We start from the raw sequence: 18,845 nt of genomic DNA, 5'->3' as shown, positions 1-18,845 counted from the left end.
AGTCTGTGGATCATTCATATGGATTAAAACAGCCTTCAATTCATCTCCCCTTCCTTATCCTTACCATTTGTGTTCATCCCCTCCCTCTTTATGCTGTGTCTGCAGGTATAAGGATGGCTCAGTTGTGAAGTGCAGTCAGTATGAAGGCCTGGTGGAGCTAGCCTCCATCTGTGCTCTGTGCAATGACTCGTCACTGGACTTCAACGAGGTAAGACATGACTGCAGAGATGACCTTAAACTGGTTATGTGTTAACACTTACAAAGTCAAAACGGCATACTAAAACCACTGTGTGTGTGTGTGTCAGTCTAAGGGTGTGTTTGAGAAGGTTGGGGAGGCCACAGAGACGGCGCTCATCTGTCTGGTGGAGAAGATGAACGTGTTCGACACTGAGCTGAGAGGACTCCGCCCTACAGAGAGAGCTACAGCCTGCTGCTCAGTAAGTGTGTCTGTACATGTAAAGTGATGCTGGTGAAAATGACATATTGATCGCTCCTTCTGACTTCAGAAATATCAATGCATCTCAACGCGTTTCCTCAGAGACATGCAGCGAATGTTCTGCGTGTTGACCCGTGAACTCTAGTTTCACATTCACACACAGACCTGCAGCAAACATTCACTGTTTCATTTCTAGATTTTTCTTTGGTAACTTCTTCCGGAAAATGGTTTGTTACAATAAGCCATCCTAAATAGTCTGCAAAATTGCTTAAAATAACACTTTATAAATGTATACTAGGGCTGAACGATATACCGTGTCATGGCGATAACCGAGGTATGCGCATGCGCGGTATTCACACCGCAGGGACGTGCGGTTTTATTCATTTTTTAAAAAATGCTAACGCACTTTAGCACAGAATTCAAAATAAAGATACCCTTATTACTTATCGAAACTGCACATACAATATATCTGATTAAAGCTGAGACTCCACAGATTATTTAAGTATAGTATCTAAGCGATCCGATCTCGCAACAGGGGAAGCAAACACAGACATCACAACACGTACCTTTTACGGAGCTTTTACGGGAGATCGTCTCACCGTAGCTGTCAATCTGATCAAAAGACGTGTTCAATGGCATTAAAACGAGAAAGAAAAAACGCGGTTGAATCGGTTGATCCATAGATTGATAATGTATCTGTGGCTTTGAAGCAATTGTTTATAATCCATAATTCCATTTTTATGTAAAAATCGGAGCACAACAGTTAGCTGCTAATGGTAGCCACCTTGGTGGTATGCAGCTTCCGGTTTTGGCTACGCGTCACTCTCACTCCTTATTTGGTAATGTGTGTGTGTTAGACTGCGCTGGACTGCCGCATTGCCAAGACCGGAAGCAGCAGCCACTCTGGTGGCTACCATTAGCAGCTAACTTTTTCTCTGCGATATTTACATAAAAATGGAATTATGGATTATAAATTAAATCATTTTTTTATACAGAGACGTTAAAAACCTATGGATTAACCGATTCAGCCGCGTTTTTTCTTTCTCGTTTTAATGCCATTGAACACGTCTTTTGATCAGATTGACAGCTACGGTGAGACATCTCCCCTAGAAGCTACGTAAAGGTACGTGTTGTGATGTCTGTGTTTGCTTCCCCTGTCCGAGTTCAGATCACTCAGTGATGATACTATATACCTAAATAATCTGTGGAACCTCAGCTTTAATCGGATATCTTGTATGTGCAGCTACGATAAGTAATAAGGGTACTTTTATCTTGAGTTCTGTGCCAAAGTGCGTTAGCATTTTTCGCTCAGGGGTCATTTAGATGCTTCTTATGAGACTTGTGTTTTGTTTTGGTATAAAATGGTTTGTATCGTCAATTAGCTGAGATTATTACGTTAATCTGGTATAACACATTAATAGGTTCTTAAATATTACGATCCCCTGAGACACTGTCGTGAAAAAAAAAGTAAAGTACCCGCCGGGACTTTGGGGTTTAACAGGTTAAAAAAAACGCAATATATACCGCAGGGGGGGAAAAAAATCGCGATGTCAGTTTTTTTCAATACCGTGCAGCCCTACTGTATACATATGGTTAGTAACAGAAATATTCTAACCTCTGTCTTATCATTACTTTATAAGTTAGGTAGGATCCTTTAAATACATACTTTAGTCCGTGTGATATATTCTGAACTGCTAATATGATATGTGTATGTTCTGCCAGGAAAGCTCACTGTACTCTACCAAGTGTACATGTGAAAGTTGTGTTGTTGTTGTTTTCAGGTCATAAAGCAGCTGATGAAGAAGGAGCTGACACTGGAGTTCTCCAGAGACAGGAAGTCCATGTCTGTCTTCTGTTCATCCAATAAACACATCAGGTCCGCCTCTGGAGCCAAGATGTTCGTCAAGGTGTGTTTCAAGAACTCCTATAAAACGTCTCTCTTCATATCCCCTGCAGTGTCTAACCCCCCCCCCCCCCCCCCCCCCCCCCCCCCCCCCCCCCCCCCCCTCTGTCTGCAGGGAGCTCCAGAGAGCGTGCTGGAGCGCTGTAACTTTATCCGGGTCGGCGCTTCCTGTCGTGTGCCTTTGAGCGCGGCGGTCCGAGAGCAGATCCTGTCCACTGTGCGGGAGTGGGGAGCAGGCAGAGACATGCTGCGTTGCCTCGCCATGGCAACCAGGGACACACCCCCTGACAACAAAGGCCTCAACGTGGAGAACTCCGCTACCTTTGCTGACTACGAGGTGACGTTGTATAAATATATGGAACACTTAATGTACTGCCATGTATGTGCCGAATGGGCATTGTAAACTGGATAGTATTTTCAAGTTACTCTATCTAAACTAGCCCCCCCTCTCTTCTCTCTCCCCAGTCGGACCTGACCTTTGTGGGCTGTGTGGGCATGTTGGACCCCCCCAGGAAAGAGGTGCTCTCTGCGGTCCGAATGTGTCGGCAGGCTGGCATCAAGGTCATCATGATCACAGGTAACACACACAACCACACACACATCTAGATGTACTCTATATGTGCACAACAACTAGTAAACGTAACATTTTATAAACAGATACTTTATTCATTCCAAATTGGGAAATGATTTAGTCAGCAGCAGTGTCAAGCATTACACATGAGTTAAAAACATTTAAAAGATAGAATAAGATACAAATATATAATACAATTGCAATAGAAAATACATATATCACTAGAGTATCCATATAATACACAATATTAAGAGAATACTGAATACATTTGAATACTCTACAATGTACATTTTCACTTGGTATTTGAACATTGGACAATATACCATTTCACTAGGATTAAGCTTCATATTTACAATACTGAAAATGCATATAGCTCCTGAAGAGCTAACAGAAAAGCCAAACATGTAAGCAGTGACCTTAGAACTTAAACAAAAGGGATCTGACATTACTCCATATGCTGTGATTATGATGTAACTTATGAGAATACAATAAGTATGTGCAATTGACAGAATATGTATCAATGGTAATGAATATGAGAGTATTACCCAAATGAGAAGATATGAAAACGCGTTGACAGAATGATGACATTGTTCCTTGTACTTCATTCAAAATGAACCCAAACAAAGGTGAAGTTGCTTCACTAGCATCTTGTTAGAAAGCACCAGATAATCTGTTTATACAGAAAACTAAAACATCTGTATTTTGAATATGAGCACTGGAAAGCAATTGGCAGAAAACAATGAATACATAATGTATATAATACAATTGCAGAGTACACCGCTGCTTAGTTTTTGTCAGCTTGGGGTGTCACTTCCTTTAGCACTTTGAATTGCCTTGTGTTGAAAAGGGCTATATAAATAAACTTGCCTTGCCTTTAGTTTAGCTAGAAGGCTTCTTGCATCAAACGGATGAACACGATTAGCTGATGATTCCTTTCTTTCCAGGCGACAACAAAGGCACAGCCCTGTCTATCTGTCGGAGGGTGGGCATCATCACAGAACAGGAGGAGGAGCAGGAGGGCTTGGGGATCAATGGGGGCCTCACAGGGAGGGAGTTTGACGAGCTGCCCCCCCACCTGCAGCGCCAGGCCTGCAGGACGGTGCGCTGCTTCGCCCGGGTGGAGCCGGCACACAAGAGCCGGATAGTGGAGTACCTCCAGAGCCTCAATGAAATCACTGCCATGGTAAGAGCACAGCCTCATGGTGTTATAGAGTGGTGCAGGAATGAGTCGTGTAACATGTGTTTGGTTAGATGCCTAAAATAAGGTCTGTGATTATTGGCTTTAGAGATTTTCATGTTTCTTAACATAAAATACGTCAGTAAATACATTGCATTTGTATTGCCTGTATTTCATTGGATTAGATTAGATCTACTTTATTTATCCTAATTTGGGAATTTGATTGACACTGCATCATGTTCGTACAGCTGACGCTGTTATCCAAAGGCAAGACAATGTTTAATTCACTTCCATTTCGCCTTCCACTAGACTTTTATATCTTGTCAGTCTCCGTTTGATGCTGAAGCTGAGGCTTGAAGTAAATGCTGGTTTATAAAGACACAGATTACTCAGTTGGCTCCAGCTGTGGGGCCACACCCTTCTAATCAGTGAGCACTGAGACTGCTGTTAAGGGCCAGAAATCAAACAAACTGGCACACTTGATACTTTAATCAGGGACATTTGAGTGGTCTTTCAGAAGTCCCACCAAAAGCTAGCACTCAATTCCACCCTGGTCTGAAGCTTCTATGTGTCATAAAAACAGCAGTCTAACAAGTGACTGAATGATTGTAAAAGGTCATCACACAAACATAAGCTGCCTTTAGCTTTTCTTTGAAGTGAAGACGTGACCGTGACGTAGCTCGTTAATAGCCTAATAGCATTTGACTTCTGGATTGCATTTTCACTTCAAAAATCACAACGTTTGTGTTAATATATGTCGGTTATCCTGCTGAACAAAAGGTGTAAGTACCACAAATGTGTGTTTGCCAAAGATCTTACCAGCTGCAATATTCAGACAGGTGACGGTGTGAACGACGCCCCTGCTCTGAAGAAGGCGGAGATCGGCATCGCTATGGGCAGCGGCACAGCGGTGGCTAAATCCGCCTCTGAGATGATTCTGGCTGATGACAACTTCTCCACCATCGTGGCTGCAGTGGAGGAGGGCAGAGCCATTTACAATAACATGAAGCAGTTCATCAGATACCTGATATCATCCAACATAGGAGAGGTGGTTTGGTGAGTAACAGCTGATAGAACAGGAAGGTGTACTAACTTTGTAACTTCTTCTTATCTGTCTTTCCTCTCTCCTCAGTATTTTCCTGACAGCAGCACTGGGCATGCCTGAAGCGCTGATCCCAGTCCAGCTGTTATGGGTCAACCTTGTCACTGACGGTTTCCCAGCAACGGCTCTGGGCTTCAACCCTCCGGACCTGGACATCATGTCCCGTCCCCCCAGAACCTCCAAAGAGCCTCTGATCTCCAGCTGGTTGTTCTGTCGCTACCTCATCATCGGATGTGAGTCATGAGCCGAGGACAGAAAATAAGATCCTCAGTTTCTACTACAGACAAAATAAATGTCCTGTTACCCACCCCCTCTCTGTGCAGGTTATGTGGGAGCTGCTACTGTGGGGGCTGCTGCCTGGTGGTTCATGGCAGCCCACGACGGACCAAAAGTGTCCTTCTATCAACTGGTAAACACGTCACTATATCCCCATCACTCATTTTCTGTCATGCTTCTGTAGTTGAATTGATTTCCTGTAGAGCTAACACAAAAGGGTGAACAATTGAAATCTTAAAGTGTGATCATTAACATGGTATTACATGTTATTCAAATGTTAACATGTTTCCTAAAATAGTAGTTAGAAAATCACTGCATCACATTAGACAGACAAAATTATTATATGTGACCTTAAAAACTTTAGGGCAATTTATTGATAAACTGTAGGATATATAATGCAATAGATATGAAATGTGTTGCAAATAAATAAAAAAAGGCATAGTATGGTATGTCGTAAAAAATAACTGTTTCCTCATCAGTCCCACTACCTGCAGTGCAGTGAAGGCCACGCTGAGTTTGCTGGTGTGCAGTGTTCAGTCTTTGAGTCTCCTTATCCCATGACGATGGCTCTGTCTGTCCTGGTTACCATAGAGATGTGCAACGCCTTGAACAGGTAAAATAAAACAAATACATTTGCACACACAAGCACATTTCCTACAGTGTTGTTCTGTTTAAATATTAGGTTCAACTTAAAGGTCACCTATTATGCAAAATGCACTTTTTTGAATACATAATTAAATATGTGTCCCCGGTGTGTAAGGACACTCATAAAGTGTCTGAAAATACAACCCTCTCTCTTGTCCTCCTTACCCACATCTCTAAAAACGGGGGTACAACGGAGCTGATCCAGATTTGCTGCGGTCATGAAGACATTACTAAACTGTGGGCTGGCTTTACATTGAACTCCTGGCAACGTCCCGCCCCAACCTATCGTCCCCATATGCAGTCGCTGAATCCCCCCCTCAGCTGTGTGTCTGTGTATTCAGCAGGATGTCTACAGGAGGGACTTAGAGTGAAGTTGTTATATATATAATACATATAATGGCGCTGTTATAGCGGTAAACACTGAATAAAGAACATGTCAAGCTATGTGCTGTATCAGAAACAATGCACAACGTGTTTTGGAAGTAATATGGTCTGCGTTTACATTAGCAAGCATCGCTAACACTCAGAGCTAACGCTGTACTGGAGAGAGTATGTTTAAAGAAGCAGGATATAAAAGGTTCTGTCCTTGTGGGAAACCCGTGAGAGAGAAAGCATTTGAGCTCCATACTGTTTCAGAAATAATGCTTGATGTGGTTTGGAACATAATATGGCGTTTAATCACGACAGCGTTTAGCTGACTTTCTGCTGGTAGACAGCCTTCTCTCCACAGAGCTCACTGCTTGCATGCGGATGCTCCAAAGGGGCGTGGTCAGAAGCAGCTTGGTTACATTTAGACTAAGAAACAGCACTTTAGTAACAGGGCTGAAATAGAGGGGTATGAGGCATGCTACAATGGGTGATCTGTTTGGTATTTTGTATAGATATGGGCCATGGCCCTATAATATATTGTTCAAATATAGCATAATAGGTGAGCTTTAATATTATTGCCTTTAACTAACCTAATACAGTTATGTGATATTTGTTGACATAATCAATTAAGCCAATGTTTCAGTTTTTTCAGTTTGTGTCACTGTGATGAATTCCATGTGACTGTAATGGTTTCTTAAGGCTGTAGATCCAGGAAAGAGATGTTCTAAACTGTATGATGCTGTCCAGTCTTTCAGAGAACCAGTCCCTGCTGAAAATGCCTCCTTGGTCAAACCCCTGGCTGGTGGGAGCCATCTGTCTGTCCATGGCTCTACACTTCCTCATTCTATATGTAGACCCACTGCCGGTGAGCATGCACTCATCAATATATTTTACACTACACTTATTATCCATCCTTAACTTAAACTTCCTCCCACCCCTCTGTCTGTGGCTTCAGATGATCTTCCAGATACGCCCTCTGTCCTGGCCTCAGTGGGTGGTGGTGTTGAAGATGTCTCTTCCTGTCATCTTGATGGATGAAGCTCTAAAGCTCCTGGCCCGCAACTACATTGAGCCAGGAAGCCAGATGCAGGTGAGAAGATCATGAGAGCTTCTGTTAATGCTATAGAGTGGTGCAGGAATGAGTCCTAAACCCAAAAATCCTGTTTTTTATTAATTTACTACTTCCGTGCTCCCTCATCTTGAAGCAATTGGTTGTTTTTTTTAATTTAATGTCCGAATCAAGGTCTGTGGTTGATTTAAGATATCAATATTTCCACCTTTAGTTGTTTTTAGCTACCGTTAGTTTTTATCTTCCAGAGATTGCATATTAGGGGTGTTGAAATGAATAGTTTCTACGATGCATCGCGATGCGGACGTGGAGGATTCTGCATCGATGCAGTGACAGAACATAATCGATTATAGCGTAGTAACGTTGCTTCCTGATTTTACGCCCGCGGCTTTACGGAAAAGTTTTTTTTCTGTCACTTTAATATCAAATCGGTCGGTGACGCAGAGATCAGCGAACAGACCTGACTACGACACCAAACACGGAGCAGTCTGCTTTCTCCTCCAACACGAGAACACCAGTCCAGAACCAGCAGAATGACCCGCTCTGAATCACTCCGTGTCGCTGCGGCTCCGAGACACAGGGAGGGATTTATGTTTTAAAGAAATACTCGCGTTACAATCATCTCAGGTTTTTGGTGGATTTAGTTAAAGGGCCCATTGCATGGTCCTTTCTACTGATCATAATACCATTGTTGAGGGATATTACAATAGAAAAATACTGTGCAATTTTCCAAACTCAGATTGGTTTCTCATACATTATCTCTGTATAGTATGAGTTTTCACTCCCTGTGCTAAACGGCTCGATGGAGTTCCTGCCCCCACCCTCCTGTGCGTCTGCCACTCTGTTCTGATTAGTCAACCACCAGAGAGGCTCTGCCCCTGTTGACATCTGCTGTAAAGTGGTTTAGCGTGTACTTAGCAACATAGCAATACTAGATTTGAGAATCGATAGATAGATAGTTATATAGATAAATAGATAGCTTACATATAGCATACAATGGCGTACAGTATGGAGCATACAATTTCGAACCTCCGTTCGATCCTAGAATAGACCAAATCGCGAGTCTTGCCTCGCCGTTCACTAGAGCAGACCAAACAGTGTCATTGTGGTACGTTTTTATCTAGTATATGTCTTACATTTCAGATGTCATCAGATGTACCTACAACTGTTGTTATTTGGGTGCCGTTGTGGAAACTGCGCTTTGATGCCAAGTGACGGAGAAAACGTGTGCTGCAATAGCATAAGAAAGGTAGCCTAGCTTAGTTACATTATGTCGGCAGCTAGCTGAAAACACCAACAGTAGCACACATATACCGAGATATACAGCATACATATTTTTCAAGTCAATAGACTATATGCACTTTTATTACTTCCTTAGTAATTGAATGTTTATTTTGTAAACCTTTCCCATAGTTGGTTTAATTGCTAAACGTGTTTTGTAACACATCTTACCTTCATAGGTTGTAACATGCATGCTGCAAGTTCCAGAACCCATTAACTGCATGGTTGACCACCCAGGACTAGAGCCTAACTGCTTGAACCCATACACCCTGCAGAATCTCCACAATATTTATAAATACAGTTTCGGACCTTTGACAAATACAACGGAAGAAGAGTAAGTTATTGTTACCTGTAATAAACTACTACCGTTTGATGAAAAATCAAATCATGGTTTGCTATATATGAATGATATTTTATAGGAGCAAATAATTCAGGAAAGAAAGGCTACTAAGTATTTCCATCAAACTTTATTTTTACAAATGTACAAAATGTGTGAATGTATATTTATACACTGTACATCAGGGGTGCCCACACTTTTTGGGCTGGTGAGCTACTTTTGAAAGGACCAGCTCACCGAGGTCTACCAACCAAAAATAAAATCCCAAATTGCAAGGGTTGCTGAATAACACGTTTTATTTATACATGGGATAATAGGGCTGCAACAAACGACTAATTTGATAATCGATTAATGAAACGACTAATCGACTATTCAGACTATTACTGTACGCCTTGCACAATTTCTCAAGCGCTCTTATTTAGCCATCAACTTTTAGATGTAGCTTGAGGTTGTTTTAGGCATGTGGAAACTAACAATGAAGACAATAAAGAGTAATACTTGATTCAAAAATACATATATTATTAAATTAACAAATTGTTTACAAAATTAACATTGATTTTTATTTAAATAAAATAAATAATATTTCACATCAAAAGAAACAACAATGTTTTAACAAATCGTATTAAATAATCTGATGACAGAACTGTAAACAGAATAGCTGAAACTTTAACAAAATAAAGAGTAACTCAGTTTCCTCTAATCATTAACCCGTGTTTGTATCATGGTGTTAACTCTGTGTGTTGCTGCTAGCATACATAACACCTGACGTGGAAACGTTACTCGTGGATGGGGCTACAGAGCTGCTAGAAAGACAGTCGAACCCGGTGCATTCCTCCGTCTGGATGTGTTGCACTTTTTCTAAATGTTTAGACACATTACTCGTGTTACCACCCTCACATGCTGAACTCTCTTGGCAAGGAGCATTGTCCGCCTCAAGACGGGTAACATTTAACCACACCTTGGAGCGCTTCTCTCCGCCATCCCCTCCGTGTGTTTCTGCATCTAGCAGCCGCGTGTGTGTAAACTGCCCCGCCCCCTCGCGCACAGACGGGAGAGAGAGATCTCGTCTCGATTGGAAAGGTCGAAAATACACCGACCATAGACGCATTTGTTTGTCTTTTTGCATATTAGACACGAGTTGGCGACACTAAGACTGCAAGATAATATTTGTGTAGCAATAATACATGACCTTTCTCAACTCGCTACTCGGAGGGAAGTCGCTGTCATATGCCTTGTGAACACTCCGATAATGCCTCTCCACGTTACCTTTCTTTGGCAGAGCGACGCTTGCTTTACAAATAAGGCAAATAACCTTTGAATGTGACATCACAACAAAATATTCTTCCTCCCATTCTGGGTGGAAGTGGTTTGTCTTTAGCTTCTTGCTCGGTCCCGCACTCATTTTGTTGTTTGTCTCTTGTTAGTCTCTTTAACTTAATTTGAGTTTTCCCGGCACTTGACTGATTTTGTATCGCTTTGCATTCTGGGTTAACAAACTGGAAAGCGATAGGTCGCTTTTTCTGTCAATCAAGTAAACTCCTGAATTAAGTGGCAGGGAGGAGGGATCAAAACCCGTTTAGTCTATTTTAACGGAGCTGGATTTTTTTTTTTTAAGAATGACTCGCGATCTACCAGCATTGCCCCCGCGGGCGACCGGTCGCCCGCGGTCGACGTACTGGGCACCTCTGCTGTACATCATCCATTCCTCTCCTGATAGGCGTTTTCGATATCTTGCGTATCGCAGCTTTGTAAGCTGGTGCTGGGGATATTTAGGGCGAGGCATCAGAGTGGTGATTCCGTCGTGTGTTGTGCTCCGGATCCGCCAGGAGTTTCCATATCTGGCTGGACAATATGTAGGATTTCGACTTCCTTTGGGGGGAAACGGGAGAAACGGCTGACAATCATTTCCTCCTTGGGGGGCCTGTCAAATTGAGTTGACAGGTCCTCTGGGACGTGGATTCGCAAAAATAAAATTAGACTTTGTGTTATGACAGAATAAAACCCTCATGCCACTAAACAGTGACTGTGTTATAAGATGCTACAGAATAAAGTATACAGTGTATTACCTGCACAACATTCCAATGAAGGGGAAAACCAAATTTTTTGGGGTAAAACGCAGAATTAAGTTGTGGAAGGACTCCAGGGATGAGGTCTGGTAGTGATGGCTTAGCTTTAGCACATCTTTGAGAACTCTCTTGTTGGTGAGTATCGTTTCAACTCTGGCGAGTGTTATTGAGCCTTGAGTAAAATGACAAAGACATTAGGTAAATCACCAGCACATTAGAACATTACAACAATAATTTGCCATAACAACAATGTTATATTTACATTCTATATTGTTGATCTTATGAAGGAAGTGAAATATTGAACTTACCACCTTTTAGGTAAGGTTTATTTGCATCGCTTGCGGCTCCTACAGGATGTGTGCACTTGGGGAACAGGGGGTCATCATGCACGTGAACGTTTTGTAGGTGGTTGACCAGTGACGTCCACCTTGCCACCTTCTCCGGCCCAGAGGTTGTGCTCGTCGCACTCCAGTAGACATGGTTTTGTATGCTGCGCAGCCACCTCTTCAACTTCGTGTCACAGTCATTGTTCTGTGTAAGTTTCAGAAGTTTCTTGGACAAACCTGATAAAAAAAAAGCACATGCACAAGTTAATATTCAAGCCATAGTGTGGAAATGACGTGCTGTGATGGACAACATTACAGCATAGCTGCTAGGACCGCCAACTTCAATGTAATTATGTTTGGCGACTGACCGTACGTTAAATCAGCCAGAGTATACTGTCTATGAGTATTTTGTGTGTGTTTGCAGACTAAATTCTCCAGCTATGATTATCTATCAGTAATCAACACAGTTAGCTTGCCAGCTAATATGCAGTTTAACAGCTAGTCTAGGCTTAGCAAGAACATCTTACAATTGCAATATTATACAGTTAGTCTGCTACGTTCGGTCATTCATTGTAGCTGGCATGAAAACAATGTTTTCATAACATCTCTAGGTTAGAGCTTCTAGCTTAGCTTATTAATGGTAGCTCGGTAGAATACACGAACGGCAACTGTAATTACTGACCGTACGGTTAAATCACCCGGAGTATACTGTCTATGAGTATTTCGTGTGTGTTTGCAGACATTCTCCTGCTATGAGATACATGTAAGGCCATGTGCTAACATCGGTGTTGAGGTCTGGGAATGCTCGTTAGCCCTCGTGTTTACCTCGGTAGCATAGCATTAGCATAGCATTTACACAGTCGTGGTAGATACATTGTTTGTTTTAAACAGAATAAATACACAAACCACAATGAATACTTACAGGTTGTGTACCCGAATCTCCCGCTGGTCCAAACAAAGTAGGAACAGCATCGTCCTCCAATATCAGCTTTGCAAGTCCGAAGCTAAACATTGTTAAGTTTTTAAAGCTTTGGTCCGTGAAATGCCGCGCACACAGAACAGTACCGGCTGGTAAATCAGCTGGAACAGTGTTAAAAAGGAATGTCAACCACTGACTTCGTCGTGGTTCTGCCTTCGGTACTGCAAACATTGTGGATTTCTCCACACAAGACAGGCAACAGACCCTCCGCGACATGACTGGATAGAGCTTTGAAAAGAAGCAGGTTTTACGACACTTAATATGGTCGGCTGGCAGAGGAAGTGACCTCACGCGGTGCAGCTACGTCACGCGGGGCAGGAAGTAAACAATGGAAACTGAGAAATCTCCAACGAGGCTTTTGGGGGAGGTCTTTTCTGTGTTAGAGTTTTACTCCCTACAGGGTGTACTTTGAGGGGTTTTGACTTTGCAGACTGTTTACATGCATGGACACCTTCATAACACACAAGGAGACGGGTAATAACCGGAAAAGCATGCAATGGGCCCTTTAAGTCTTGGATTGCAGAATATGAATGTCCTCTTGCTATTTTCAGACGGTACATGTGTAAAGTTTGTGAAGGCAGGAGGAAAAAGCTTCCGCGATCTCTGTTCCTCCAAACCCCGCCCCCCCCCCTGAAAAGAATGAGTGACAGGCTGATAGTAACCTGATAGAAACTTTATTATTCACTTAATCACTGATTGAGATGATGAAGCTAACTTAATCTCATACAATCATGGGATTTATGTAACAGTAAGACAGAGAATGTAATGGCGCATTTCCACTGCAGCGGGTAGCCCCGTTTAAGCGTCCTTAACCGTCCTCAAGCGGCCAGGCCAGTTTTTGGTGGCCTAGTACCGGCTAGCGGGTACTTTTTCCCTCTTTTTCCGGCCTCATAAAATCGTGGTTCTATCAGACCAGGGCCAGAGCTGAACTAGTGACGTCAACACTCTCGACTGCTGATTGGTCAGAGAGAATCGTCACAAGATCGCGCGCGAGTTCATCCCTAGCGTCGCATATATATTTAGAAGCAAGCTTGCAGCATTTTTATAAACAGCATTTTGTAAACGGAGGAGCTACAAAAATGGCTACATCTAATAAGAAAAGCACACCGTGGTCGACCGAGGAGGTGACGACGTTCCTACATCTCATTGGGGATGATCAAATCCAGCGGGAGCTCGACGGAACAACTCGAAATGTGAACAAAAACAAAGCCGATCGCCCCGCCTACACTGCGTTGCTACCCCAGGTCCTAAACTGTAATGGAAATGCGCCATGGCCAGCGAGGCAGCCCGAGGCCTGAGCGAGGACGCTTAGGGATGCTTAAACGGGGCTACCCCGTTGCAGTGGAAATGCGCCATAAGCACTATTTTAGTTTTAATATTCTGTTGTAAATACTCCTGTTGTCTGCTGTGTTCAGACTCAAGTCATGTTCGTGATGCCACATCCAGGACCTTCAGTGTCCTTTCTTTAACAGAAGACCGTTGCTAGAAGCTGCAGAAGCATTAGATTATTTATTTTTTGAGGAGCTAGAGCTATACAATTGATTTATTTTGGTTTATAAATGAATGTCAAGACATTTATTGATTTCTGAAGCACTTTCTAAATAATAAAAAGAGAGTTCATATGTATTTACTGCATGTATTCATTGATGAAAAAGAAGCCATGCGCAGTAATATAGAAAATCGAGGATGCAACGCATTGGTATGAATCGTGGTGCATGGGGATGCATCGAATCGAAGACAGGATAATCGTAATCGAATCGTGAGGCCAGTGAAGATGCACAGCCTTATTGCATATACACTTCAAAATTCATAAAATGCGGAGATTTTCCTGCTGAACAAAATGTGTTAGCTTCATTATCCAATTGAAAAACCCTTACCAAGAACCTGTGATGCTAACTTCTGTGTTGGCTTACACAAATACATCATCCCTGCACCACTCTATAAGGTCTGTTTTACCCTTTGTTGCAACCCTTCTCTCAAACAGACCATGGAAGAGGAAGAGGAGCAGCGGAGGACGGGGGTGAGCCCGGGCTTGATGGCGAGGATGCGGCAATCACTGAACGGCGTGTCCTGGTCGTTTGTCCTGATCTCAGCTCCGCTACTGATCTGGATCTTCAGCCTGGACTCTGACATCACCAACATCTTCTGGGAGTGATGGGAGGAAGAGAGGACGGCTGGACTGTGGGGGGAAGAAGAAAGAACATCTGAAAGACTGTTGGAATAGCATGCAGAAGGGCTGAGTGTGTGAGGGATAAAGAGTCAAATATTTGGCCAACAGACAATCGGAAAACAACAGGTAACGGATAGCATCTCTTCCTTTACCCTCAAATGTGCTGTGTGTAGCATTTCAATCATTGATGTATGTCAAACACACCCAGAGTGAAATATGATAGCTCTAAAGCTGTACACTAAGGATAGCGTAGCATGCTCACCTGCTAACCTCTGCATTCTAAGAAGGTTAATGATAAACATTAGCATGTTAGCATGCTATAATCTGTTTCTGTGTTGTAAAGTTTTAAGACAGCCAGCGTAGAGAATAATGTAGATCATTATGGTTCCCAGCTTATCACGTTGATTCTTTCACTCAGGTTGCACCAGCTGGCCTAAAACCTAGTCTGTGTCACGCTCTGTGACGGCTAGCTAGCTTACAACTAGTCATTTACCAAATATAGAATTCCAATCAAACTAAAGAAATGTCTAAATGAATAAAGTAATGTGTAAATCTATTGATAAGAACATCTGTCCCGTCAGATCAAGTCTCCAAGGAGTTATTAGTTAGTCGTATTATCGTGTTTTACAGTAGGCCAACCATTCACCATATTTGTTGTGAGATTATTGGGATATATTGTGTTTTTGTAAAATATAATTTGATGTATTTTCAGTTACGCAGTAACTGCTTTGTTTGGGGCAACCCGATTTATTTAATGATCCACTTCTGTTAACAAAGTGTGGAAGTGGTGAAAGTTATCACTACTTCAATTTAAAAAGGCAACGATAGGAAAATCAGAACAATGTGTGCAGCAGGAATATGTTTGTGTGTCATTCTAACAGCTTGCTGACGCTGTTCCGTGGTTAAATGCTACACAGAGCACCTTTTTGGATCAAATGTCTGGTTAGTGGATCCGACAGAACACACACACCAGCTTTACCTCTACATTGTACTTCACCAGTAATAATCTGTGGTCAGTAACAAGTAATAAGGCCAGCTCTACTATCAAACTCCTCAACAACAGTCTTAAAGTATTATTGTTCCACCTTCCTTGTAGATACTGTACATTAGACTACGACAAGCATTTAACCTGTGAAGACAGACCTGCATGTCAGCGCACGTCACACATTTCTAACCACATCAGAAGTTCAGCCTGAGTCCTGGACTCAAAGTGGACGTACAGCGGGGGGGTTCTGCAGGTGGTAATAGCTTCCTAATAGGTGACCACAGCATTCCTTCACCCTCCTTTGTCTTCTCTCTGATTGTTACTGACCTTGAAAAGCTGAAAAAGTCTTAAAGCAACTTGACATCCTGAGGCTTCACACGCTGAAGCCGAGCCTTCACACATGTTGACTTTATTAGTTATGTTGAAACACACGCTTAAAACGGAAACTTTGACTTTAATTATATCTATAAAATCAACAGATTACACATAACTGTATTAGGTTAGTTGAAAGCAATAATATCAAGTTTAATTAAAACATATTAGGTTCCACTTAATATTATTGATTTCAACTAACCTAATACAGTTATGTGGAACCTTTTGACAGAATACATTTGAATGAAGCCAACCTTTCAGTGTTCTCAGTGCAGCAGGTTGTGCACTTGCAGGTACGGTCAGCGTCATCTGCTACGTGAATGTAAGCGTAACGGGTGAATATACTTCTTTTTGTTAAGCACTGTCTGTGTGTATTACTTTCACTACTGCTTTAGTTGTACCTCAGAGTGTACTGCGAATGATTTGAATGCTTTAAGCACCGCTGTGATACATTCCTCATGAGTCCTGGAGAGGCCTGCTTTGAGTCAGCGTTTCAAAGCTTTGTGCCATTCAGCCGTTTCCTGCAGCGATCTCACTCTGTTTGCCATTGAAGGGATTTTTTTATTTGTGCAACTGTTTGGATTCATGTAGTTCCAAATGACTTATTTGTCTATGACATTTGGCCACAATGAGTATAATTAAGGAAGATACACGTACAACTAATATTACATTTCTCTGCTGACACAGACTAGAAGAGCATTACATAAAGTGGTGTCTATATTCTTGTAATATGTATCAATATTATTGCACAACATCGTATAATGGCACATTTGTTCCAGTAATGTTGTGATTTCTTCCTGTAAAGGTGCCACTTGATTCTTGCAATTGAACGTTTCAAAGTGATTACACATCATATTGCTGCTTTCCATTATAAATCTGTTACTCTGTTATCTTCTAATTTCCAGTTGATTCTTATATTATAAATGATCACATCGTTCCATGACTTTCCTCCAAAAAGTGCCACTTCATTCAAAACGGAGACTTCATTCTCATAACAGCATGATTCTTTCACAACATTGCGCCTTTGTGCCCAAATGTCAGATTTCAAACATTGTTTTCCCTCAAATTGGCCCTTAAAGTTATTCATATGACACCATTTCATAAAAACATGAAGCTGGTTTCTTTGGACCTGTTGTGTTCCAGGCAGTTTGTGGGTTTTGTATTTGTGTTTTATTTTATTTAAATTGTTGTTTTAATCACTACTGCCAGATAATGATTCAAACATATAGTATATACTGTACCTTTTGTTGCCCGTAGTTTTGCTTTTTTTTTTTTTTTTGCTCAAGCTACACAATAGCTTGAAAACTGGAAAACGACTGAGAGATGTTTGTTGCAATATTTTTTTTTTTTTTTTTGTTTTAACAGAAGAAACACATACCAACTTTGTTTACAGCGTTCTTTATTGTTATTGTTATAGTTGTTAGCTCACACATCTTCAGGATGAACATGAGTGAAAGGCTTTTTGGTTCCAGACTGTCACAAGAAATGAAAGTTGTACCTGGCTGACTCACCTGTTTGAATAAAGGTTGAATTGAAGAATTAATAATGATGATGTCATATCTGTCTCCCTCTCACCAACAACTATCATTTTACTGAAGCTAAATGAAGGAGCACTATTTTGTATATTTTATTTTCTAACTATTTTCTAGTTCATTCTACTGTTAGAGAGTTTGCTGTCTTTGAAAATGATGTTACAGGCCTAAAAGAAGAATACATAATATGGGCCAGAATCGTATCGTGCTGTAATTGTTTGACAAGATAAAAAAGCTCCAATATAGATACTAGGTCAAATAAAAACCTCAGCAGTGGTTAGTGTTGAAGTTCAGAATGTCCCGCTTGTATGTGAAAAATGGCAGCACGAGTGCAAGCGTGTGATGACTAGATTAGATCATATTAGATAACATCAACTTTATTCATTCATCTTCAGCAGAAGGTTAACAGGTATTACACGAGTTAAAATATAATACAAAATAAACATGAACAGTAAATATATACAAATCAACAGTACAGAAGATATATATCAAAATAGTATCTTAAGAATACACAATATACAATTCAACATACATTTTTATACTCTTAATAGACCAGTAGAAAAAGTAAATTAAAATGTAATATATACATGTGATACTATACATTGCAGAAGTATGCCGTTTTTTTAAAATTAAAATATAATTTTAATCCAATGTGCTGGCTTGGGTACAACATTTACAACATGTAAAACGTCCAGACTATTATCCAAAGCGATTTACTTTCACTTCCATACAGTTAACATGCCTATGGGAGCAATTTGGGATCAGGTGTTATGCCTTTGGACACTACATACCACAGTCCCTCTGATTGGCTGAGGCCCATTTACTGTGTTGGTGGGACAAAGACTGTATATATAAGCACATTTATTTACCGTTAAATTGTATGATTAGGTTTTCAACAATGTTAGAAATAAATGTTTCAAAGCTGATCATACTGCAGCTAACCACATGGTGGGACTAGTGAGTAAGCTCCCCCCCCCCCCAGTATGTCAGTGTCACTGGTGACAGGTGCTTTTCCGGAAGGACACACTTAGAGTGACAAGTGAATAAGAAAAGTACATCCTATAATACACACATTCAAGTTCTACAACCACTGGAGATATGAGGTTCTATCAAACCTTCAGACTGTGTGTGTGTGTGTGTGTGTGTGTGTGTGTGTGTGTGTGTGTGTGTGTGTGTGTGTGTGTGTGTGTGTGTGTGTGTGTGTGTGTGTGTGTGTGTGTGTGTGTGTGTGTGTGTGTGTGTGTGTGTG

General features: G+C 41.5%; 1 protein-coding gene across 1 annotated transcript in view; it reads left to right on the top strand.

Annotated features, from left to right (window-relative positions):
* si:dkey-28b4.8 (sarcoplasmic/endoplasmic reticulum calcium ATPase 2) overlaps positions 1 to 17,610 on the top strand; it is a 51,521-nt gene extending 33,911 nt beyond the window's left edge. Inside the window, exons 12-24 of the mRNA XM_034231827.1 lie at positions 106 to 208; positions 306 to 437; positions 2,218 to 2,343; positions 2,455 to 2,676; positions 2,805 to 2,916; positions 3,855 to 4,093; positions 4,923 to 5,143; positions 5,220 to 5,422; positions 5,513 to 5,598; positions 5,945 to 6,078; positions 7,227 to 7,344; positions 7,435 to 7,569; positions 14,522 to 17,610. Of these exons, the coding sequence (XP_034087718.1) occupies positions 106 to 208; positions 306 to 437; positions 2,218 to 2,343; positions 2,455 to 2,676; positions 2,805 to 2,916; positions 3,855 to 4,093; positions 4,923 to 5,143; positions 5,220 to 5,422; positions 5,513 to 5,598; positions 5,945 to 6,078; positions 7,227 to 7,344; positions 7,435 to 7,569; positions 14,522 to 14,692 (2,002 nt within the window). The 3' untranslated portion in view covers positions 14,693 to 17,610. The remainder of the gene's footprint in view (positions 1 to 105; positions 209 to 305; positions 438 to 2,217; positions 2,344 to 2,454; positions 2,677 to 2,804; positions 2,917 to 3,854; positions 4,094 to 4,922; positions 5,144 to 5,219; positions 5,423 to 5,512; positions 5,599 to 5,944; positions 6,079 to 7,226; positions 7,345 to 7,434; positions 7,570 to 14,521) is intronic.
* Positions 17,611 to 18,845: the final 1,235 nt, after the last annotated feature.

The sequence above is a fragment of the Gymnodraco acuticeps genome, unplaced genomic scaffold (assembly GCF_902827175.1).
Source record: "Gymnodraco acuticeps unplaced genomic scaffold, fGymAcu1.1, whole genome shotgun sequence".
Classification (NCBI taxonomy): domain Eukaryota; kingdom Metazoa; phylum Chordata; class Actinopteri; order Perciformes; family Bathydraconidae; genus Gymnodraco; species Gymnodraco acuticeps.
This window is presented reverse-complemented; position numbering and strand designations above follow the sequence as displayed.